The sequence below is a fragment of the Triturus cristatus genome, chromosome 7 (genome assembly GCF_964204655.1).
Source record: "Triturus cristatus chromosome 7, aTriCri1.1, whole genome shotgun sequence".
Lineage (NCBI taxonomy): Eukaryota > Metazoa > Chordata > Amphibia > Caudata > Salamandridae > Triturus > Triturus cristatus.
Genome location: NC_140590.1, coordinates 1,482,371,575 through 1,482,396,869, shown reverse-complemented (window position 1 = coordinate 1,482,396,869; position 25,295 = coordinate 1,482,371,575). Strand labels below are relative to the sequence as shown.

The following is a 25,295-nucleotide window of genomic DNA, read 5'->3' as shown; positions in this document are numbered from 1 at the left end:
GAGAACTTTTACACGTAATGCCGATGCGTGTTTTTCCTTTTGAATAAACCGGATGGTTCCTTCAGCAGTCGAGTGTGTCCTCAATGCTTTGGGCAATTTGTTTATTAATGGATTTACACGGCAGCCCTGCCGTGGAGGACTGCACCATCTGCATAACCAGGTCAGAGGCTGGGAGCGTAGAACTGTGTCAGCGCTTCTTACAGCACTGCAGAAGGGGAGAAATGCAAACATGCCCGGCACCGTGGCCCACGAAGGGTAATAACGAAGCAAACTGCACATTTACAAAAGCGGAGCCTACTCAAGGTGATAAACTAACTCTGAAAGACTACAAAGTCCAGCATGCCATTGTAATTGGAAACGCATTAGCGAGGCCCACCGAGGGTATTTAAATCAACGCATGTGGAAAACAGAGACATCTGCGGCAGTAAATGGCAATTGGCCTATGATTAAGAGGCGGGAGCCTTGAAACGCGTCAGGCCGGAGAACTTTTACACGTAATGCCGATGCGTGTTTTTCCTTTTGAATAAACCGGATGGTTCCTTCAGCAGTCGAGTGTGTCCTCAATGCTTTGGGCAATTTGTTTATTGATATATATATATATATATATATATATATATATATATAATCTACTGGCGGTCGCCAGTAGATAGTTATAGTTAGGACCTATTTTCCATAGGAAATCCGCAACATTCTATTGGGAATATCTTTGGCGCCGGTTGACGAATCTTCGCGAAAGTTTCCAAACTTTTTGCTCCTATCATGAAAATTTCACGGTGATTCTTCAAGCAGGGGCCGAGAAAAAAGGGGGGTCCCAAAATACATTTTCCCCATAGGACCTGTTGACGCAGCTACAGCCCGAACAGCTGAACGGAATTACACCAAATTTGGCAAAGAGATAGTCCTCAGTTCAGACTCGTGCCTTTTGCTTAAATGGTGTAAATCCGTTCAGTAGTTCCTGAGAAAATTAGGGTAAAAAAGTTAGTGATATCTGGGCGGAGCCTAACCACACATCTCATCGTGAGATCTGATTGGCTGTCAGTACTTCATCCAAGAAGTGTTGGCAGCCTTCTTGGGACCAATATACATGATAGCACTTCATTAAAAAGCATTGCAGTTTATAGAAGGTTTTAAGACTTTAGCTACATTATAAATCATTTGTTGATGGTACCATACTCATTTTAGGAATTGTGGTGTGTTCTAAGGTGATTTTACCATGTGAAAAAGCCTTCTGCTGGGATATCATGAATCATGTTTGAGAGAAAACTATTTTCTCATGCTTTTCCCACAGAGGTTTGGAAGGTGATCTATAAGCTAAACTGAGAGCATATTTTCTGTAAATTCACATTATCTTTCTCAGTCATGTGAGAATGAAGTCTGACATTCTCAGTAAAACATGTACATCCAACAAGGGCAGAGACTGTCAGTTTATTCCTTTGTGTCCTACTGCAGCTTCCCAGAGTGTTCTAAACAACAACTAGAGTGCTAACAGTCCTACTTATGACAAACGTATGGCACACCTGAAGCCATCTTGATTGGAATAAAGTGGTAACTCTTAAAACATTTAATTTAAAAAGGAACAAAATGAGGGGGTTCCTTTTGCCATAGAAAGTATGATTAGTGCTGCAGAAAGAAAAATTAGGGCACATTTTGAGTGACTTCTCAAATCCTCTTCTATTTCATTAAAACATTCTGGCATGCAGACTGAAACATGCACTTTCAATACCAGCAGCAGACTTCCCTGGTGAGCAGTATCTTTACTAAAGTGATCTAATAAGCAAATAGAGTGCTAACATTCTGAATTTATGGCAAATGTGTGACACATCTGAATGCCTTCTTGATGGAATCAAAGTAAAAAACTGAAAGTATTTCCTACTGAGGAGACTGTAGTAAATGAGGAAATTAGGAAACTTCATAACAAATAAGTCTCCCAAAATGGCCACCAGAGACAAAAGAGCCCAAATGTAGCACAATATCACCCAGATGTAGCCCAAGTATAGCCCAATGACAGAATTTCCCAGAGTGTTCTAACGAACAACTAGAGCGCTAACAGCCTTACTTATGACAAAAGTATGGCACACCTGAAGCCATCTTGATTGGAATAAAGTGATGACACTTAAAACATTTAATTTACAAAGGAACACAACGAGGAGGTTCATTTTGCCATAGAAATTATGATTAGTGCAGCAGAAAGAAAAATGAGGGCACATTTTGACTTCTTAAATCCTCTTCTATTTCATAAAAAAATTCTGACATGCAGACTGAAACATGCACTTTGAATACCAGCAGCAGACTTCCCTGGTGAGCAACTACAGTGCTAACATTCAGAATTTATGGCAAATGTGTGACACATCTGAATGCCTTCTTGATGGAAACAAAGTAAAAAACTGAAAGTATTTCCTACTGAGGAGACTGCAGTAAATGAGGAAATTAGGAAACTTCATAACAAATACATCCTCCAAGATGGCCACCAGAGACAAAAGAGCCCAAATGTATCCCAAATATCACCCAGATGTAGCCCAAGTATAGCCCAATGACAGAAGTGTGCAAAACACTTATTTTTTGTGTATTTGCAGTTTTATATAGTGCAGACTTGTCAGGTATTGGAGTGCTTTACATGAGCATTGGTTACATCACACAAGATCAAATTCATTTTGGTTGTAGACATGGGGAGATTAAGTGATTTGACCAGAATCACAGAATGTTGAGCTGAAGCAGAAACTCCAACCTAGTTCCCCAGTTGCAAAGTCTGCAGATCTGGAAGTAACACCACATCCTGTCCCCTAAGTGCAACATTTAATCAAGTGGTCAACTGGATAAAAAAACATAAAGATTACAAATAATTTAAAAGTTCTTTGTCGCTATTTGAAAACTCAGAAAACATGTCCTCATTTTAGTTGTTTAGAGAACTAACCATAACTTTGATGCAAATAAGACCCTCTCATATATGTAATTTCTAAAGGAAATGCTCTAGGTATTACAGGTTTGATTACATCAAGATGACGTCAGGCGTTCCACACTTTTGTAATAAATATAGAATGTTAGCAATCTAGTTGTTCATTAGGATACTGTTGAGAGGCAGAGGCCAGGTGCACGGACTCTGAAAATTAAAGGCAGGTAGGAGAGTGCAGAGGCAACAATTTGACCACACTGGGCAGGCAGGAAGGGCAGTGGCATCACAACAGACTATGGAGGGCAGTGGAAAGGGGGGCAGGGGCAACAAACCAACAATACAGGACTGGCAAGAGAGGCTGTGGCAATATAATAGACCATTGTGGGCAGAAGGAATAGGCAGTGGGAGTACAACCATACATGCCAACCGACCCGTTTCAGTCAGGAAACGTCCAATGTTTTTAAGCTCAAATGGGCTTTATTTGATCTGTCTCCTGTCTACAATCTCCTCTTTTTCAATGTAACTCAAAGGGGAAAATCAATACCCCAGTTTTTTTTCAAAATCTCCCTCTTACCAAGTTCAAAATGTTCGCAAGTATGGTACATTGGATCATGGTAGGCAGGAGGAATTGGGGTAGGGACATGGACTCGGATAACAGAGGACAGGAGGGACATGGGAGGGGACAGGACCATGCACATGGACAACAGAGAACAGAGGGGAAAGAGGCAATGGTAGCTAGCTGACCATAATGGACAGACAGGAAAGAAAGCTGCAGCATGACAGACCATAAACCATTAACAACTGCACAAAAGATTTGAAATTTACTTACACGATAAGTAAGGAAAGAGTAATTTTCCTGGATACAGAAATCTATATAAAGAATAATGAGATTCAGACGACGCTACATAGAAAGGCAACAGCAACAAATGCCACCCTAGAAGAGACTAGTTTCCATCAGAGTTCTTTAATTTCTAGCATCCCATATGGAGAATTTTTAAGGATCCGTATGATCTGCAGTGAGGAAACAGAATGGAAGATCCATAGTGAAAAAACAGCAAAGCGTTTTATGAGGAGGAAATACAAACCAGGAGTGGTAACAAAATGTTGGGAAAGAACCAATGAGAGAACACGAGAGAACTGCCTAGCGGAGAAACAAGTGGAAAACAAGGAGAAAACGGAACCAATACGAATGATAATGGATTACGCACAAGAAAGTAATCAGATTGAAAAAATCTTAAGAAAAAATTGGAAGATTCTGCAATTGGATAGCACTGTGAAGGACATAGTGGGTAACCATCCCACGGTGACTTACAGAAGAGCAAGAAACCTAAAAGACCATCTGATTCACAGTCACTTCAGAGGGAAGAAAAAGGAAGACACATGGCTGAAAACAAAAGGTTTTGTAAAATGCCATTCATGCAAAATGTGCCAAATAGCCAAACCAATCAAAGAAGTGAAACTGACTAACAACAAAATCTGGGAAATTCGTCAATTAATCACCTGCAAGACGCAATACACAATATATGTGATAGAATGCCCATGCCCACAAAGGTACGTGGGAAGTACCATTTGTGAACTAAAGAAAAGAATAATGGAGCATGTAAGGGCAACTATACACAGAGATCGAACCAATGCTGTGTCAAAACACATGGAGCAATTCCATCAAGGGGATTGGAAGAAGCTGAGTTTTTCGGAATAGAGACAATCCAAAAAAAAAACGTGGTGGAGATCGTGAGAAGATGTTGCGCCAGAAGGAATCGCGCTACATCTTAAATTTGAGAACTCTGAGTCCACATGGCCGAATCAATCAGAGGAGATGTACATTCATTTATAAGAAAGAAGAAAAACCTTTTTGGGATACAGTAATTGAGACAAAATGGATTGAATAAGAGAAAAAACAACTCGAGGGGAGAAGAAAGGAAATAAATAAATAAAAAAAATAAAAAAAAGGGACAAAAATTGTGATGTAACAGCATAAAAAAAGAAGAAGAAATAACTTTATACTTAATAAAAATCGAACAATAAACACAGAAAGTTGAAATGAACACAATGAGTAAAGGAGTCCCCTGAAATAAAATTAAATTACAAAGAGGCGTGTATCCTTGCAAATCATCCACTCTAATAAAATCAAGAGAAAGAAAAGGAGAAACGCAAAGCAGGAGTAAAGTAAAGAAATAAACATTCCCTTCAACGAAACCACTGGCAACTTCATGGACCAGAAGGCATAGGGCCAGGAACAATACAGGAAATGACATCATAGCAGTTTGAATGCTTTTTAGAGAGACTTGGACAGTGGACCAGTTGATCGTGAGCAAGGTGTCAGGAGGCATCGAAACGCGTAGATCAAGTCTGCTTGCAATGCCCATTGAAAGAAGGAAATAAAAGCGTTATTTGGTACTTCGAGAGTGCGGCCCATTATTTCTTCCTGGCTAGGAAGATTTGAGCACAATATATATATATATATATATATATGTATATATATATATATATATATTAATAAACAAATTGCCCAAAGCATTGAGGACACACTCGACTGCTGAAGGAACCATCCGGTTTATTCAAAAGGAAAAACACGCATCGGCATTACGTGTAAAAGTTCTCCGGCCTGACGCGTTTCAAGGCTCCCGCCTCTTAATCATAGGCCAATTGCCATTTACTGCCGCAGATGTCTCTGTTTTCCACATGCGTTGATTTAAATACCCTCGGTGGGCCTCGCTAATGCGTTTCCAATTACAATGGCATGCTGGACTTTGTAGTCTTTCAGAGTTAGTTTATCACCTTGAGTAGGCTCCGCTTTTGTAAATGTGCAGTTTGCTTCGTTATTACCCTTCGTGGGCCACGGTGCCGGGCATGTTTGCATTTCTCCCCTTCTGCAGTGCTGTAAGAAGCGCTGATACAGTTCTACGCTCCCAGCCTCTGACCTGGTTATGCAGATGGTGCAGTCCTCCACGGCAGGGCTGCCGTGTAAATCCATTAATGAACAAATTGCCCAAAGCATTGAGGACACACTCGACTGCTGAAGGAACCATCCGGTTTATTCAAAAGGAAAAACACGCATCGGCATTACGTGTAAAAGTTCTCCGGCCTGACGCGTTTCAAGGCTCCCGCCTCTTAATCATAGGCCAATTGCCATTTACTGCCGCAGATGTCTCTGTTTTCCACATGCGTTGATTTAAATACCCTCGGTGGGCCTCGCTAATGCGTTTCCAATTACAATGGCATGCTGGACTTTGTAGTCTTTCAGAGTTAGTTTATCACCTTGAGTAGGCTCCGCTTTTGTAAATGTGCAGTTTGCTTCGTTATTACCCTTCGTGGGCCACGGTGCCGGGCATGTTTGCATTTCTCCCCTTCTGCAGTGCTGTAAGAAGCGCTGACACAGTTCTACGCTCCCAGCCTCTGATCTGGTTATGCAGATGGTGCAGTCCTCCACGGCAGGGCTGCCGTGTAAATCCATTAATAAACAAATTGCCCAAAGCATTGAGGACACACTCGACTGCTGAAGGAACCATCCGGTTTATTCAAAAGGAAAAACACGCATCGGCATTACGTGTAAAAGTTCTCCGGCCTGACGCGTTTCAAGGCTCCCGCCTCTTAATCATAGGCCAATTGCCATTTACTGCCGCAGATGTCTCTGTTTTCCACATGCGTTGATTTAAATACCCTCGGTGGGCCTCGCTAATGCGTTTCCAATTACAATGGCATGCTGGACTTTGTAGTCTTTCAGAGTTAGTTTATCACCTTGAGTAGGCTCCGCTTTTGTAAATGTGCAGTTTGCTTCGTTATTACCCTTCGTGGGCCACGGTGCCGGGCATGTTTGCATTTCTCCCTTTCTGCAGTGCTGTAAGAAGCGCTGACACAGTTCTACGCTCCCAGCCTCTGACCTGGTTATGCAGATGGTGCAGTCCTCCACGGCAGGGCTGCCGTGTAAATCCATTAATAAACAAATTGCCCAAAGCATTGAGGACACACTCGACTGCTGAAGGAACCATCCGGTTTATTCAAAAGGAAAAACACGCATCGGCATTACGTGTAAAAGTTCTCCGGCCTGACGCGTTTCAAGGCTCCCGCCTCTTAATCATAGGCCAATTGCCATTTACTGCCGCAGATGTCTCTGTTTTGCCGATGCGTGTTTTTCCTTTTGAATAAACCGGATGGTTCCTTCAGCAGTCGAGTCTGTCCTCAATGCTTTGGGCAATTTGTTTATTAATGGATTTACACGGCAGCCCTGCCGTGGAGGACTGCACCATCTGCATAACCAGGTCAGAGGCTGGGAGCGTAGAAATGTGTCAGCGCTTCTTACAGCACTGCAGAAGGGGAGAAATGCAAACATGCCCGGCACCGTGGCCCACGAAGGGTAATAACGAAGCAAACAGCACATTTACAAAAGCGGAGCCTACTCAAGGTGATAAACTAACTCTGAAAGACTACAAAGTCCAGCATGCCATTGTAATTGGAAACGCATTAGCGAGGCCCACCGAGGGTATTTAAATCAACGCATGTGGAAAACAGAGACATCTGCGGCAGTAAATGGCAATTGGCCTATGATTAAGAGGCGGGAGCCTTGAAACGCGTCAGACCGGAGAACTTTTACACGTAATGCCGATGCGTGTTTTTCCTTTTGAATAAACCGGATGGTTCCTTCAGCAGTCGAGTGTGTCCTCAATGCTTTGGGCAATTTGTTTATTAATGGATTTACACGGCAGCCCTGCCGTGGAGGACTGCACCATCTGCATAACCAGGTCAGAGGCTGGGAGCGTAGAACTGTGTCAGCGCTTCTTACAGCACTGCAGAAGGGGAGAAATGCAAACATGCCCGGCACCGTGGCCCACGAAGGGTAATAACGAAGCAAACTGCACATTTACAAAAGCGGAGCCTACTCAAGGTGATAAACTAACTCTGAAAGACTACAAAGTCCAGCATGCCATTGTAATTGGAAACGCATTAGCGAGGCCCACCGAGGGTATTTAAATCAACGCATGGTCAAAACAGAGACATCTGCGGCAGTAAATGGCAATTGGCCTATGATTAAGAGGCGGGAGCCTTGAAACGCGTCAGGCCGGAGAACTTTTACACGTAATGCCGATGCGTGTTTTTCCTTTTGAATAAACCGGATGGTTCCTTCAGCAGTCGAGTGTGTCCTCAATGCTTTGGGCAATTTGTTTATTAATGGATTTACACGGCAGCCCTGCCATGGAGGACTGCACCATCTGCATAACCAGGTCAGAGGCTGGGAGCGTAGAACTGTGTCAGCGCTTCTTACAGCACTGCAGAAGGGGAGAAATGCAAACATGCCCGGCACCGTGGCCCACGAAGGGTAATAACGAAGCAAACTGCACATTTACAAAAGCGGAGCCTACTCAAGGTGATAAACTAACTCTGAAAGACTACAAAGTCCAGCATGCCATTGTAATTGGAAACGCATTAGCGAGGCCCACCGAGGGTATTTAAATCAACGCATGTGGAAAACAGAGACATCTGCGGCAGTAAATGGCAATTGGCCTATGATTAAGAGGCGGGAGCCTTGAAACGCGTCAGGCCGGAGAACTTTTACACGTAATGCCGATGCGTGTTTTTCCTTTTGAATAAACCGGATGGTTCCTTCAGCAGTCGAGTGTGTCCTCAATGCTTTGGGCAATTTGTTTATTGATATATATATATATATATATATATATATAATCTACTGGCGGTCGCCAGTAGATAGTTATAGTTAGGACCTATTTTCCATAGGAAATCCGCAACATTCTATTGGGAATATCTTTGGCGCCGGTTGACGAATCTTCGCGAAAGTTTCCAAACTTTTTGCTCCTATCATGAAAATTTCACGGTGATTCTTCAAGCAGGGGCCGAGAAAAAAGGGGGGTCCCAAAATACATTTTCCCCATAGGACCTGTTGACGCAGCTACAGCCCGAACAGCTGAACTGAATTACACCAAATTTGGCAAAGAGATAGTCCTCAGTTCAGACTCGTGCCTTTTGCTTAAATGGTGTAAATCCGTTCAGTAGTTCCTGAGAAAATTAGGGTAAAAAAGTTAGTGATATCTGGGCGGAGCCTAACCACACATCTCATCGTGAGATCTGATTGGCTGTCAGTACTTCATCCAAGAAGTGTTGGCAGCCTTCTTGGGACCAATATACATGATAGCACTTCATTAAAAAGCATTGCAGTTTATAGAAGGTTTTAAGACTTTAGCTACATTATAAATCATTTGTTGATGGTACCATACTCATTTTAGGAATTGTGGTGTGTTCTAAGGTGATTTTACCATGTGAAAAAGCCTTCTGCTGGGATATCATGAATCATGTTTGAGAGAAAACTATTTTCTCATGCTTTTCCCACAGAGGTTTGGAAGGTGATCTATAAGCTAAACTGAGAGCATATTTTCTGTAAATTCACATTATCTTTCTCAGTCATGTGAGAATGAAGTCTGACATTCTCAGTAAAACATGTACATCCAACAAGGGCAGAGACTGTCAGTTTATTCCTTTGTGTCCTACTGCAGCTTCCCAGAGTGTTCTAAACAACAACTAGAGTGCTAACAGTCCTACTTATGACAAACGTATGGCACACCTGAAGCCATCTTGATTGGAATAAAGTGGTAACTCTTAAAACATTTAATTTAAAAAGGAACAAAATGAGGGGGTTCCTTTTGCCATAGAAAGTATGATTAGTGCTGCAGAAAGAAAAATTAGGGCACATTTTGAGTGACTTCTCAAATCCTCTTCTATTTCATTAAAACATTCTGGCATGCAGACTGAAACATGCACTTTCAATACCAGCAGCAGACTTCCCTGGTGAGCAGTATCTTTACTAAAGTGATCTAATAAGCAAATAGAGTGCTAACATTCTGAATTTATGGCAAATGTGTGACACATCTGAATGCCTTCTTGATGGAATCAAAGTAAAAAACTGAAAGTATTTCCTACTGAGGAGACTGTAGTAAATGAGGAAATTAGGAAACTTCATAACAAATAAGTCTCCCAAAATGGCCACCAGAGACAAAAGAGCCCAAATGTAGCACAATATCACCCAGATGTAGCCCAAGTATAGCCCAATGACAGAATTTCCCAGAGTGTTCTAACGAACAACTAGAGCGCTAACAGCCTTACTTATGACAAAAGTATGGCACACCTGAAGCCATCTTGATTGGAATAAAGTGATGACACTTAAAACATTTAATTTACAAAGGAACACAACGAGGAGGTTCATTTTGCCATAGAAATTATGATTAGTGCAGCAGAAAGAAAAATGAGGGCACATTTTGACTTCTTAAATCCTCTTCTATTTCATAAAATTCTGACATGCAGACTGAAACATGCACTTTGAATACCAGCAGCAGACTTCCCTGGTGAGCAACTACAGTGCTAACATTCAGAATTTATGGCAAATGTGTGACACATCTGAATGCCTTCTTGATGGAAACAAAGTAAAAAACTGAAAGTATTTCCTACTGAGGAGACTGCAGTAAATGAGGAAATTAGGAAACTTCATAACAAATACATCCTCCAAGATGGCCACCAGAGACAAAAGAGCCCAAATGTATCCCAAATATCACCCAGATGTAGCCCAAGTATAGCCCAATGACAGAAGTGTGCAAAACACTTATTTTTTGTGTATTTGCAGTTTTATATAGTGCAGACTTGTCAGGTATTGGAGTGCTTTACATGAGCATTGGTTACATCACACAAGATCAAATTCATTTTGGTTGTAGACATGGGGAGATTAAGTGATTTGACCAGAATCACAGAATGTTGAGCTGAAGCAGAAACTCCAACCTAGTTCCCCAGTTGCAAAGTCTGCAGATCTGGAAGTAACACCACATCCTGTCCCCTAAGTGCAACATTTAATCAAGTGGTCAACTGGATAAAAAAACATAAAGATTACAAATAATTTAAAAGTTCTTTGTCGCTATTTGAAAACTCAGAAAACATGTCCTCATTTTAGTTGTTTAGAGAACTAACCATAACTTTGATGCAAATAAGACCCTCTCATATATGTAATTTCTAAAGGAAATGCTCTAGGTATTACAGGTTTGATTACATCAAGATGACGTCAGGCGTTCCACACTTTTGTAATAAATATAGAATGTTAGCAATCTAGTTGTTCATTAGGATACTGTTGAGAGGCAGAGGCCAGGTGCACGGACTCTGAAAATTAAAGGCAGGTAGGAGAGTGCAGAGGCAACAATTTGACCACACTGGGCAGGCAGGAAGGGCAGTGGCATCACAACAGACTATGGAGGGCAGTGGAAAGGGGGGCAGGGGCAACAAACCAACAATACAGGACTGGCAAGAGAGGCTGTGGCAATATAATAGACCATTGTGGGCAGAAGGAATAGGCAGTGGGAGTACAACCATACATGCCAACAGACCCGTTTCAGTCAGGAAACGTCCAATGTTTTTAAGCTCAAATGGGCTTTATTTGATCTGTCTCCTGTCTACAATCTCCTCTTTTTCAATGTAACTCAAAGGGGAAAATCAATACCCCAGTTTTTTTTCAAAATCTCCCTCTTACCAAGTTCAAAATGTTCGCAAGTATGGTACATTGGATCATGGTAGGCAGGAGGAATTGGGGTAGGGACATGGACTCGGATAACAGAGGACAGGAGGGACATGGGAGGGGACAGGACCATGCACATGGACAACAGAGAACAGAGGGGAAAGAGGCAATGGTAGCTAGCTGACCATAATGGACAGACAGGAAAGAAAGCTGCAGCATGACAGACCATAAAGGGCAGGAGGGACGGATCAGGGACATTACAATGGAACAGACAGGTCAGGAGGGAGGGAATAGGGATCTGCACATGGAAACAGAGGGCTGGGGGCAAGTGGGCAGGGCAGGAGCAGCAAGATGACCATGGAGGTCAGGCAGGATGGGCACAGGAAACAAGACACACCATGGAGAGCAACAGTGAGTCTATGATGGCATACACACAGACCATGGAGGGAAGGTGGGAGGGGGTCAGGGGCAGCTAGCTGACCACACAGGGAAGGTAGGAGGGGCCATGGCAGCACAGAAGACCATGCATGGCGAGCGGGAGGGTTAGTGGCCGCACTATGGCTATGATGGGCAAGAAGGAGGGTGCAGGGGCATGCACAGACAAGAGAGTTCAGGGGAAGGGGCCTCACAACAGACCGCGCGGGGCAGGCAGGAGGGGCAGTTGCAGCACAACAGACCAGGGAGGTTAGAAGGGTGTGGCAGTAAAATGGACCATGGAGGACAGGAGGAAGGGGATAGGGGCATGGCATGTGGACAGGCAGGGTGGAGGTGGCAGGGACAGGTTACAGTCATCTGACAATACTAGGCAGGTGGGAGGGAAGTGGCAGCTCAACAGAACACTCAGAGTAGATAGGAGTGGCATGTCCATGGAACATGGTGGGCAAAAAGGATGGAGCAGGGGCATGCACAAAGACATCGCAGAGCAGGGGGAAGGAGAATAGGAGCAGCAAGCTAAGCACAGAGGCTAAGCAGGAGGTCAATGATTGGCCATAGAATTGGGCAATGGAGGGCAGGAGGAGTGGACTGGTACATCATGCTAAATGGAGGGCAGTGGCAGCACATCAGACCATGCATGGCAGGAGGGAGGAGGCTAGTCCATGGATTCAGACAACAGAGGATAGGGAGGAGGTGGATGGGACAGCAAGCTAACTGTTCAGAGAAGGTGAGTATTAGGAACTTTATTGTTTTTAAAATGTGTGTCTGTGCGAACTACTTAAAATATGAACAAGTATGCAGCATAATCTCACTTTTATTCAGGAAGAAGAGGACATTTGTGACTGTGACTCCGGGCTCACTTGGCAGAAACACCCCCTGAACCTCCACCCCCATCGCAAAATGTAATGCCCGTGAATAGGGTAGGTGGACGCAGTGTTATATAGAACATAGTCCTGTGAGCACGATTGAAAATGAAAACTAGATATAGTATATGGTATAAACTATCCACCAAAAAGTGTGATATAAGATGAACCGGGGCGTGAAATATAATATGCAATACATTGTGCGCAATGACAGATTCATTGGAGAGCGCGAGATAGCACAGGCACTAGCGCGTGCTATGCGATATGCGCCTTGGAATGTAATATGCACAGGGCAGTGTTGTGTAACCTAACTAGTCTCTAAAGTTGTAATATAAAATATGTGCTGGGGAGTGTAACGTTGCATATGCACTGTGACAAAGATATGGATCCCAGATTGTAATATGTATGGCATAGCAATGTGCGTTATAACATAGGCATCGAGGAAGGCACGTTAGATGGGGCAATATAACCCTTGCGAAGGCAAGTGTGGCATTACATATTCACAGGGTGGTGTTACAGTGCACATGGGCTAGAGAGTGTCATAGCATACGCACTAGCTGGTGGAATACAACACAGAGGTGTGTGGCACTCGGCGGGCACTGGTGGGAGTAACACAGCATTGGGCTCAGCCAGGAGCACACTGTGACTCTCAAGTGAGGTTTGTCTCCTTTCTAGAGAGTAAAATAAAAAGTATTACACATCCGGCGGTGGATGTGTGTTTTATTAACTGTGAGGGGGGTTTCTTGCATAGTTTGGTCGAATTTTTGTTGAATCCCCTTTGAATGGCTTGGTGTGCGTGTGTATTAAATGTGCCCGTCAATAGCTACCCATGTTTGTATAAATAAACGACAAGGGTGTCTACTTGGAGAGTACCCACCGGCGGGGGCGCCGGGATTAGGCACGGTAGGGCGTCAGACACAACAGAGCTTCACTAGCGGTGTAAATACATTCCACGTGGATTCATTGTATGCTTAGTCGCCTTTTAATGAATATCACGTAAATCGGCATGGTGATAGGTACATACGGTTTGTCCAGCATGTCCTAGGTGTTTCTATAAATATATATTTTTTTTAAATAATAAAAAACAAAGGCCGGCACCGGGGGATGGGGTCCCTGGGGCTGTAAGTGGCCTGAGGAGGGGGGCAACGCAGCCCCCTCCTAAAGAATAAAAAAAAAAAAGGCCATGACCCGGGGGTTGTGGTCCCCGGTGCCGATTAAGGACTTGAGAGGGGGGTCACGCAGCCCCCTTCCAAATTTATTTTTTACAACAAAAAAAATAGGGTGCAGACCCTGGGGGATGGGGTCCCCAGGGCCAATAAATTAGAAAAAGAAGGGGGGCCACACAGCCCTCCTTCGTAAAAAAATTAAATAAATAAAAGACCGGCATCATACCGGAGGCCATGCCCCCTCCTTGCAGCACTCTGCAAACGCGCCCCCTGGCCAATTGCAAGTTGGGGAATTAATTCCCCTTCAATACTGAGGGTCCCTGAGGGCCAACTAGCTCAACAGGTATCTCCAGTATGCGCCAGGGAGCTGCGTTGCAGACAGGTGTTCTGAGGCCACGTCCCTTTTTATACATCTATGCCACGCAGCTCTGTGGTGCTTACTGGAGGTACCTAGTGGGCTAGTTTGACCCTAGGGACCCTTAGGATTCAAGGGGACTTAATCTCTCAACTTAGAACAGTCACAGGGCGCGTTTACACAGTGGTGAAGGGAGGGGGCGGGGCCTGAGGTGACGTGTGCAAACACGCCCTGTGGCGCGTTTTAAGTTGGGGAAATAATTCCCTTTCAATCCTGAGGGACCCTGGGGGCCAACTAGCCCACCAGGTGCTTCCAGTAAGTGCCACTGCGCTGCATTGCAGAGAGGTGGTCTAGGCCGTGCCACTTTTTACATCTCTCTGCAACGCAGCTCTGTGGGGCTTACTGGAGGTACCTAGTGGTCTAGTTGGACCCTAGGGACCCTCAGGATTCAAGGGGACTTAATCTCCCATCTTAAAACGGCCACAGGGCGTGTTTACACAGTGGGGAAGGGAGGGGACGGGGCCTGAGGTGACGTGCGCAAACACACCCTGTGGCGCGTTTTAAGAGGTAGTTTTAATCCCCTGCCCTATTATATACTAGGGGCTTACAGAGGAGGTCATGCTAATCACAGGGGGACCCCAACGCATAGTGTTCCCTAGTGTATGTAGGTGTTTTCACTGTATTCTGAGTGTCTTTTAACATAGCACTGGCTCTAGGACTGGTTAGTCAGACTCAGTAACCACCAGTATCCGTCTGAAAAAGTTGAGGGTACAGGATGATTTTGCAACAAGGCTTCTTTCTGCTCTTCTGTGTGTTCTTTCTGCACGTTATCCTTCTTCCTGCACTTTTCTTCGTCTTTGAGGACTTCTGTTGCTTCTTTCTGCATTTCTTTTTTTCTTTCTGTGCGTTTTTTCTTCTTTCTTCACATGTCCTATCTCTGTAGGCATAGTTTAGCATTTAAAAAACCTTTGAAATTCACTGAAAAAACCATAGGTTTCAGGCACGTTATAGTTAGGAATTAGCACTTAAAAAACCTTAAAAAATTCACTGAAAAAACCATAGGTTTCAGGGGCGTTATAGTTAGCTGGACTTTTCACTCGTACAAAACCATTGAAATTACCGCGTTATAGTTAGTTCAGCTAACTATAACTCGAGCGCCCTCAATGCACTGCTGATGACGTCACATATTACATCACTCATGACATGGTCAGTGACATCACTCATGACATCACTGATGACATCTCAAATGACATCACTGATGACATCATCCTTGTGATAGAGTGGCAGATCTCCTCTCCCCCAAATAAAACCTTTGATACACAAATTCAAAAATAGAAACTAAAATTTTCAAAACAATGGACATGCGAATACCAGTTACAACAACCTATTCAGTAATTCTAAGATCCACATACACATCCACTCATTCACCAACAGTCCTACACAGTCACCCATACATGTACTCACTCATTATATGTACGCATACACCTATACATCCTGTTACACAACGCCACTCATCCATAGAGTTACTCACACAGATAGTCACTCATGCTAATAAAGAATCAAACATCCATTTGCTTGCATATACAGTTATACACACACCACCACACTTACTTCTACAGAAACTTACACCTACTTAGTCTTTTAAACAATCACTTATAGAAACACATACTTATTCATACAGGAACTCTTCCAATCTTTCACTCTCACATATACTGACTTATATACACCAATAGTCACATATACTAGTTTAAAACATATGTAGTTACTCATAAAGACACTATTGAGACAGTCATTCACTCACTAACACACCCATGCACACACTCATCCACCCATACAGTCCTACACACATGCTGTCTTCAACACATAGAAACAGTGAGTCACTCATTCATGCAAATATGCACTACGTAATACCCCCCACCGAACCATGCAGACCCTCATACTGATACCCAAAAAATCAACTAATAACCTATATAGACACTCATGTAGCTACTCACCAACCCATGCAGCCACTTATACACAAAGTGAGAGACTGATACAGATATTTACATATTTAAACATTACTCACTAAGTCATGTATTCACTAAGATATACTTAATCAGTCAGTTATACAATCAATTTTTCAAAAACAAATCATCCATTTAGACACTTATATACCCATTTTTTCTTCCATCGACCTTGAGATATACGTATATAAAACATATGTAATTTTCAGAAAAACACACATTCACTGGATGATGTCATCAGTGATGTCATTTGAGATGTCATCAGTGATGTCATGAGTGATGTCACTGACCAAGTCATGAGTGATGTAATATGTGACGTCATCAGCAGTGCATTGAGGGCGCGCGAGTTATAGTTAGCTGAACTAACTATAACGCGGGAATTTCAATGGTTTTGTACGAGTGAAAAGTTCGGCTAACTATAACGCCCCTGAAACCTATGGTTTTTTCAGTGAATTTTTAAGGTTTTTTAAATGCTAATTCATAACTATAACGTGCCTGAAACCTATGTTTTTTTCAGTGAATATATATATATATATATATATAATGGAGGATTGAGTGAGTTTATCACATATACCCACTGGGGTTGAATGGATATTGTGTGCTATTTGGCATTGGTCTGACAAAGCAGATTTAAAATGAATTTGCTGATATAAATGAATGGTACAAATCATTGTTGCTACAATGTATCATAAAATTTAGTAACAGCGTATATGGTATTAAATGTCAAATAATCATTGCCTTAAGAGATAGGAGTAATATATGAAAAACATGTATATATGTATATACACTGACAAACTCCAGAAATGTAAAACGATACAAAAGTTTGTAGTCTGTTTTCTAGCCCCCCAATGGTATGCAAGCGCACAGAGTCTGTTTTCAGTTACTTTCACTGAAGATGTCACATGATTGTATAAACTTTGTGTAAACACATACACTCGTACTCGTGAACAAGGAGGTTTTCCTCCGAAACACGTCGAGTGACTGGGCGTTTTTTGACAATAAATATGCGGTGAAAACTAACAGTGGCCTGGCCAACGTTTTCTTGATACTGGAGACGGATTGTTTGGATTTTCGGGAGTCGCGACCCGTCTGGGCCCGCCGCTGCGAGTGGCTGGGGTTACTGCGCGAACTGGTGATATTTATATATATATATATATATATATATATATATACATATATATATATATATATATATATATATATATATATATATATATATATATATATATATATATATATATATATATATATATGAATGAGTGGATTTCATGTCTAAACATTTATATATTTATTTTATATGAAGTTAATAAGATAAATGTATAAGTGAAAAATTAAATACAAGAAACAAGTTGTTTATTTGCTATTGTGTTTCACTGTTAACATTCCTAAACCTTTACAACTAATCAATAGTCTCTTCCTACACACTATAACACAATTTGTGAGTACCAATGGCCTGCAATATGATCTCTTCCGAATTCCTATGAAGGCAACCCATGCTTTATTGCTTTCGATCAGGAAGTCTTTTTTTAACCTTCAGGAAACTGTTCATATGATCTAATGTCTCCCTTCTTCATGGAACCAGCATACCAGGCCACAGTGAATCACATGTCAATACCAATCATATTCAACACTATGCAACCCTTATATAGAATAGAATATGATGAAGATTAATCCAGTCAATTTCCACTGCAGGACATATCATGTCTGGAATGAAGCTTGGTTCACAAGAAAAGATTTGGGACCATTTTACAATGGGTGGCAGGTTCTGGATGGTACAGCCCAGGAACAGAGTGAAGGTAATGGTAGGAACAGAGCAAAGGTAACACAAAAAAAGAGAGCACAGTGATAATCAAGCTCTTATTTCTACTGCAAAAACAATTGCTAAAATGGTATAGAGACCTGATTTCTGATGTGATTCTCTTTGTTGTATAGGGGTGTATTGTTGTGGTCCGGCTTCTGTCAATGCAGTGAGAGAAGGAGAAGTTGGATTGACCTATGATGGACTCTTCGTGTTTGCAGAGGTTAATGCTGATGTATTAACTTATATCTGCTATGATGATGACGTGACAGAGGAGGTGCATACTGATGTCAAGATGATCGGCCAAAGTATTAGCACCAAGGCTGTAGGCAATAACAGCCGTGTGGACATCACACATAACTACAAGTATCCTGAAGGTATGGAAACCCTCATGAAGCTTCATGTTTTCCAATCATGTTTGTTCAAATCAATAAAAGGAAGCCTTCTGTTGGCTGAATGTCTAATAAGTGAGAACTCGCTTTTCTGTTTTGTATTGAAATATTGACTAAATGAATATATAGAAGGGTTTTTTGTAGTTTATGACTCATATAAACATTTGAGAATAATAATTGATATGTTTTTTGCCCAGGCTCACATCAAGAACGAGAGGTGTTTAAAAAGGCCAGAAAATTAGCATTTAAAAACACAACAAAAGATGGAGAGAACAGAAATGGAGCAGATTTAGAGGAGGTACCGAGAATCTCTGGCAAGTTTATGCTGGTAAAGTCTCCTGTGGTTGGTCAAGACATTCATCTCATGCTGATTATTAAAAACCTGACAACCTTTGAGTGCACAGTTCAAGTGAACCTCAGCTCTTCTTCCATCCTACATAACAGGAAGCCCAAAGACATGATCTTGAAAGCCTCAGCTTCTCTCACTCTTGACCCTGAAGAAGGTAACTGTAAATCACTTCTTATTTACTATTTACATGTTTAAACACGTGCTAATAAATTAGTGCATTCAATGTTTTTGTTGTAAATTATCTTTATGGTTTTGAGTCACAACAAAGGACAAATGTATCAAATGTAGTAAATGGATGCAGTACACTGGTTGCTACAAAATCTTGTTTTGTTCAGAGGGTTAAAATGGTGAGCATTCGCCCCTTTGCTTTTGTGGTAAAAAATTGTCTCCCATGCCTTATTGTGGGGTTGTGCTGGCCAAATCCATTTCTCATTTGAAAACTCTTTTGTAAATAGTCATCAATAGAATTGATCTAGTTAAATCTCCTCTGATCCTCATTGCAGCCCACAGTTGCTGGCAATCATCTTCTCATCGTTGATAATCTGTTCTTAGAAGGTGTGGCATTATCCTCACTCCTGCTGCATACATGCTGTCTCATCTTTGCTGTGATATCTGTCAAACTGGCTCACAATCTTCATGTATTATGGATGATTTTCAGGGGTGTGCTTGCCAAGCTCTCCGTCACGTGTCCCTTTGCTTTTTGAAATTATGTTCTTTGCCCTTTCAAAACATACTGTTTCTCAACTCTCAAATGCAGAACCACTGGACTATGCTTTTCAGAATATGGTATATGGTGGGATAGCTCAAGTATAGCATGTTAAATGTGATTTTTATATCCATATTAGGATTATGACTGTCGTGCAGCCATCATGATGACCCCACTGTGGTGCATTTGTTTATTCATCATAGGGTGATGGTGGTTTTGTGATCATGTTTTGAGTGTTGCCCTTTGCTGGTGCACTCTCTTGAGCATTTGTCGTCTGATGTGACAGTGATTCAACACAAATAGTCAAATTTCTCCTCCTGATGATCTGACTGAGGCTATCTTCATAAACTAGATGGGATACAATATTTATGGATACAGCATTTCAGAGGTTTTGTCATGTGTGTCTGTGTGCACCACTTGTGTAGTTAAACAGCATTAGGTTCCATACCCCAGTGTTTTAATGGACCTCTCTTTTATGTCTTGAACAAACACTGTAATGTTTTGTCTGTGTATGGTACCAGTTCACTGTTACTCCACATTAGGCCTGATGCATCCTTTAGGCCAGTCCTGCCCAAAAATCTGATAATCATCACGGCTCTAGTAATGTCCAGACTGGATTAGTGCAACAGCTTATATGTTAACATTCAAGAAGGACTAATAAATAAACTACAACTCCTGCAGAACGCTGAAGCCAGATTGCTGACTGGCACTCCCAAACATGCCTCCATATCAGCAGAAATCAGAAGGCTCCATTGGCTGCCAGTGCGAAAACGGGTACAGTTTAAGGCTCTGTGTACAGTACACGAGGCTCTATATCAAACCGGACCCAACCATCTCAAAAAGCAATTCCAACGGTACAAACCAACCAGATGTTTACGCTCTTCTGACGCTAAACTAGTGGCGGTACCTTTTGTCAAAAAAGCCAATTGGGGGGGGGAAAAATCTTCACGGTTAGGGCTGCTAAGGCATGGAATGCACTCCCCATGCATCTTAGAGCCCTGCCAAGCCTACTGGCCTTCAGAAAGACTTTGAAGACTTGGCTGTTTGCTAGCTAGGCTCAATTACTGGTTTACCTCCCCTCTCTCACATTTGGACCCAGGTAGGACTTCATGCAGCGCCAGGACACCTTCGGGTAGCAGTTCACGCTTTAGAATTATCAATAACATTAACATTAACAATAACATGGGTTATATTTGCTCTGACATATATGCTAAAGAGGATCTTGCTTTTATATTATGCTATTTTAATAAGTGCTACTCCTGATTGGTCTGTCTACAAACTAGTTTCAACTTGTAAAATATGTACTTGTGGTGTACGTGCCTTATATTGCAAACAATAATGTGTCTCATAAATTACTGATATTTATTGTGTATTTTCCTGAAGCTCTTTACAACTTAGAATCTTATCTTTGAGAAAGGAATTGCAAGTTTTAACATCTGATTCTATTGCTGTTTTTATCATGGTGGGTGGTTACAATGCTTACGTGCATTGTGCACATATATTGATCACTCAGATTTAGATGCGGCATGGGGCCTTGGTGTACCTACCCAATATGTGGCGAAACTAGTAAGGAGCTTCATTGCTTGCGTGGCATATAGAGATAAATGGGACTCTAGTAAATGAGCGATGGGAAGACATTCCAATAGACAGCTTTATATGGAATAATATGATCAGTATTCTTTAATTAATACAATTCTCTACAGTCTCTTATGTAGAATGTGGAATTTTTGCATTATTCATTGAAGTTAAAGCCAAATCATTCACAATTAAAACTGTCTATGCAAATGTTCTTTCCCTGTTATTATGATCCTGCTATCCCTCTATGTACCTATAGTTGCCATACCCACTGTTTGTATACGTTGAATGAGATAACAATGGGGCATATCAGCAACAACCGGCGATAATTATCGCTAAGCGCACTTAGCGCTAGGATAATTATCGCCGGCTAGCATGGATTTGTATCGCTGAGATAGCGTGCTATTAGCAACGCTTATCTCAAAAGTGATAAAAATCCTAGCGCTAACTGCCAAACGTGAGATTATTGCTGGAAACCCTGTGATAATCCCACAAAGTTTGGCGATAGCTTGCTGATAGGGCCTCAAATACTTAGCCATGATATCCACCTTCCATAGGATATCATGGCTAAGTCAGTTTCAAAGCCGGCGTAAGGAAAGTAGCGATAACAGAGATTATCGCTACTTTTCTTGTCGCTATGCTGCTTTGTGTGAGGCTTGATAATAGGAGAAATGTCGCTTAGTGACATTTCTCCCGTTATCCTGGGGAGGAACGCCCACTTTGCATCTTATTAGAGATGCAAAGATGGGCGTTAAGAATTCAGGCGCTAAGGCATGGTTTCACGCGATAGCGTGACCTTGCTAATATAGCGATAAAATTATCGCCACTTTTCGTTCGAAAACGGCCGCAAATGCGGCGATAATATTATATCGCCACCTAGTAGATATGCCCCAATATTTTTTTTAGATTAGCCATCATCAGGTAGATGACAAATTTTACAACATCAATGCTGAAATTTACATTAGATAGCAAAGTGTTATAGCTTCTAATTACTTAAAGTGAATTAAAATAAAATTGCAGTCAGTGAACACATGCTTCATAGAATTGGGTTTACTTACATTTGTCAAAGTTTTAGGCAAGAAAGACTGCTCACTCTACTGAGAGTCTACGTTTCTCAACTTGCAGCCCTTGACTTATATGATATTCAAGACAAACAGTACGCCACTATCACTATAGTGGACAGGATAGGGTCTTGACATTTAAAAGTTTTCTTCTGGGCAAGATAAGCTTCCAACAGTGGGAGATTATAAGATGGAACTGGACTCCACCTTGATGAGTTATGGTGCTGTCCCGTAGGTTGTATACTCTTTTTATAATTTATCTAAGGCCCCATAGCGTTCTTACAAATAGTTTATGGAATTAAATGTTAAGTGATGTTCATCAGAAGTACTCTTTTTCCAAACGTTATTATACTTCTCTGGAGGTCTGGGGAATAACTGAGCCCAAAATCTTTAGCAGCAAATGTTTGGAAAACAACCTCGATCATTGCTTCAAAAAGAAACAATTATATTTAAACGTTACTTTTGTGAAACTTGGAGAAGCTCAGTTTTATTAAAAAGACAAGTTAGATACTGTTTTATGAGTTGTACATTGGGTAACCTGCCTGTAGGTGAAAATATATGGTTCACTTGTACCAGAGATTGAAACATCTGAGTTGTCCCCTCTGGAACTGCATGACCCAAGATCTAAATTGTGTAATTTTTCTTTCTGGGGTTACTGCCTAATCAACATCTCACTCAAATATTTAAACAAAACAAAGGTTACAGTGACGTTATAGTTAGGTGAATGTGTCAGTTATAACATGCAATTTTCTCAGTACAAAAACACTGAAATTCACCAGTTACCGTTATCTCAGCTAACTATAACTCGTGCCCGAAGGTAACTAGAACTTGCGCCCCTGCCATGCACAGTTTTCTCATCAATAATTTGATTGCAAATGTTGCAGTGATATTATTGATGATGTCATAGAAGAAGTCATGAGTGTTGTAATATGCGGGGTAATTAGCAATATATGACAAGGGCGTGAGTTATAATTAACTTAGGGCACGAGCCATGGTAACTTTAGATAACAGTCACTTTAACTGGTGAATTGCTGTGGCTTTTAGAGATTAAAATGATACGTTGTTGCTGAACTTTTCATCTAACTATTATGTTACATTAACCTTGGGTTTCTTCAGAGAATATATATATATTTCTTTTTTTTTTTTTAAACAAATGGTAAAGCTAAGTTATAGTTAGGAAAATGCTATTTATTTTTTAAATACAAACCCACCTTAACGTATACAAACATTAGAAAATGAATGAATGAGTGAATGAACTCAGATTTCTAGAGCGCACGTAGCTGCCCTGAGGCGTCCAAGCGCTAAGCATACCAACTGAGGTTTGAGTTAGGAAGAGGCAGATTCAGCTCCACAGTTATGTAGTGAACAGGAGCGTTTTCAGCTGTTTGCGGAAGGAGAGAATATCAGGATTAGATCTAAGATGCTGGGGCAGAGCGTTCCACCTCTTAGCTACATTGTAAGAGAAGGAGCGGCCTCCAGACCTTGACTTCTTTATTGGCGGCACAATGGCTAGATTTGCAGAGGTGGAGCGCAACTGTCTTGTGGGGAGATAGGGTGTGATGAGAGGGAGATTGATTGCCGGGCCTAGAGACCAGAAAGTCTGGTGAGCAATGCAGAGTGATTTAAAGTTTACTCTTTCCTTTATAGGGAGCCAGTGCAGTGTCCTCAGTCCGGGTTTTGCTGATGATCTGCGGGGGATTTGTAAGAGTGTTCTGGCTGCGCAGTTCTGTATTAGTTGCAGTTTGCGCAAGGTGAAGTCAGGAGCTCCAAGATACAAGGCATTTCCATAGTCCAGCCGCGATTGAATCAGGCCCAGAACCACGGTTTTTCTTGCTTCAAAGGGGAGAAGAGGCAAGATCTTCCTGATAACTCTCAGGATGCCGAAGCAAGTGGCAGATAGTTTTGTTGCCTGTTGATCGAAAGACAGGGACCTGTCAAGCCAGACACCCAAGCTCTTGATGCCGTCTTTGGGAACAGGGGCAGGACCTAAGCTAGGAGGCCAGAGAGTGTCTATGGTAGATGGTACGGTATGACCCAGGAGCATGAGCTCAGTCTTGTCTCCATTGAGTTTGAGACAGGACTTGGTCATCCAGCTCTTGACCATCTCCATGCAGCCAGCGAGATCTACATTAGCTGAGGGTCCGCCTGCCTGTGCCAGGGAGATCACCAGCTGGGTATCGTCCGCGTAGGTAACGATCTTAATACCATATGGGCGGACGATCTCAGCCAGTGGCCTCATGTAGACGTTAAATAACGTCGGGCTTAACGATGATCCCTGCGGGACTCCACACCTCAGAGGCTTGCTAGAGGAGGTGACATTACCTTCATACACCTGGAAAGATCTGTCACTCAGGTAGGACCTGAACCACTCCAGAGCTTTGTCATATATTCCGGTGTCCAGGAGGCGCTGCAGGAGGATGCCGTGGTTCACGGTATCAAACGCCGCGCTCAGATCGAGGAGGATGATTGCCACCGATCCTCCCCGATCTAAGATTCTCCTGGACTCCTCTGTGACTGCCAGCAGTGCCGTCTCAGTCCCATGCTTGGGGTGAAAACCAGTCTGGGAGGGATCGAGCAGATGGTGTTGCTCGAGAAAGGTTGTTATTATGTTGTTTATGTGTTTCCCCAAGATTTTGGCTGCCCAAGGCAACAAGGAGATCGGGCGGAAGTTGTTGAGGTTCTTGGTGTCAAGGTTAGGTTTTTTGACCAGAGCCCTTACCATGGCCTGCTTCCACTTTACTGGTACTGTGCTGGTAGAGATCGAGGTATTAAGTACTCTAAGCAGTGTGGGAAGAATGGTTTGAATGGCAGAGACTAGGACATGTGGGGGTGCTGGGTCTCTGGGGGAGCCTGACTTCACTTGGTGCATGAGGGAGGTGAGGAGATCCACCTGTAACTGGGGGAATTCCGCCAGCACCGGAGAGTGGTTGGATGTATGTTCTTGAGGGGGACATGGAGCTGCTTTAGTCAGAGCGGTCTGTTCTGTGGATGGAAAGGAAGAGTAGATAAGATTGATTTTCTGGGAAAAAAAGTTGGCCAAATCTTCGCAACGGAGCTGAGGATTCTCAGTCATAGGAGGGGGTGTGGGGAGGGTGGTGAGGCTTTTTACTATTTTGTAGATCTCTTTCGAGCTGGAGCTGGCCTCTGCGATCTGGTTTGAATAGTATAAAGATTGCGCACTTTTTATGTCTTTTTTGTATGTCCT

General features: G+C 42.3%; 1 protein-coding gene across 1 annotated transcript in view; it reads left to right on the top strand.

Annotated features, from left to right (window-relative positions):
- Positions 1-25,295, top strand: part of LOC146812221 (protein-glutamine gamma-glutamyltransferase E-like) — a 300,617-nt gene that overhangs the window by 216,778 nt on the left and 58,544 nt on the right. Inside the window, exons 8-10 of the mRNA XM_085619253.1 lie at positions 17,902-18,005; positions 18,142-18,384; positions 18,597-18,902. Coding sequence (XP_085475379.1) covers positions 17,902-18,005; positions 18,142-18,384; positions 18,597-18,902 — 653 coding nt within the window. The remainder of the gene's footprint in view (positions 1-17,901; positions 18,006-18,141; positions 18,385-18,596; positions 18,903-25,295) is intronic.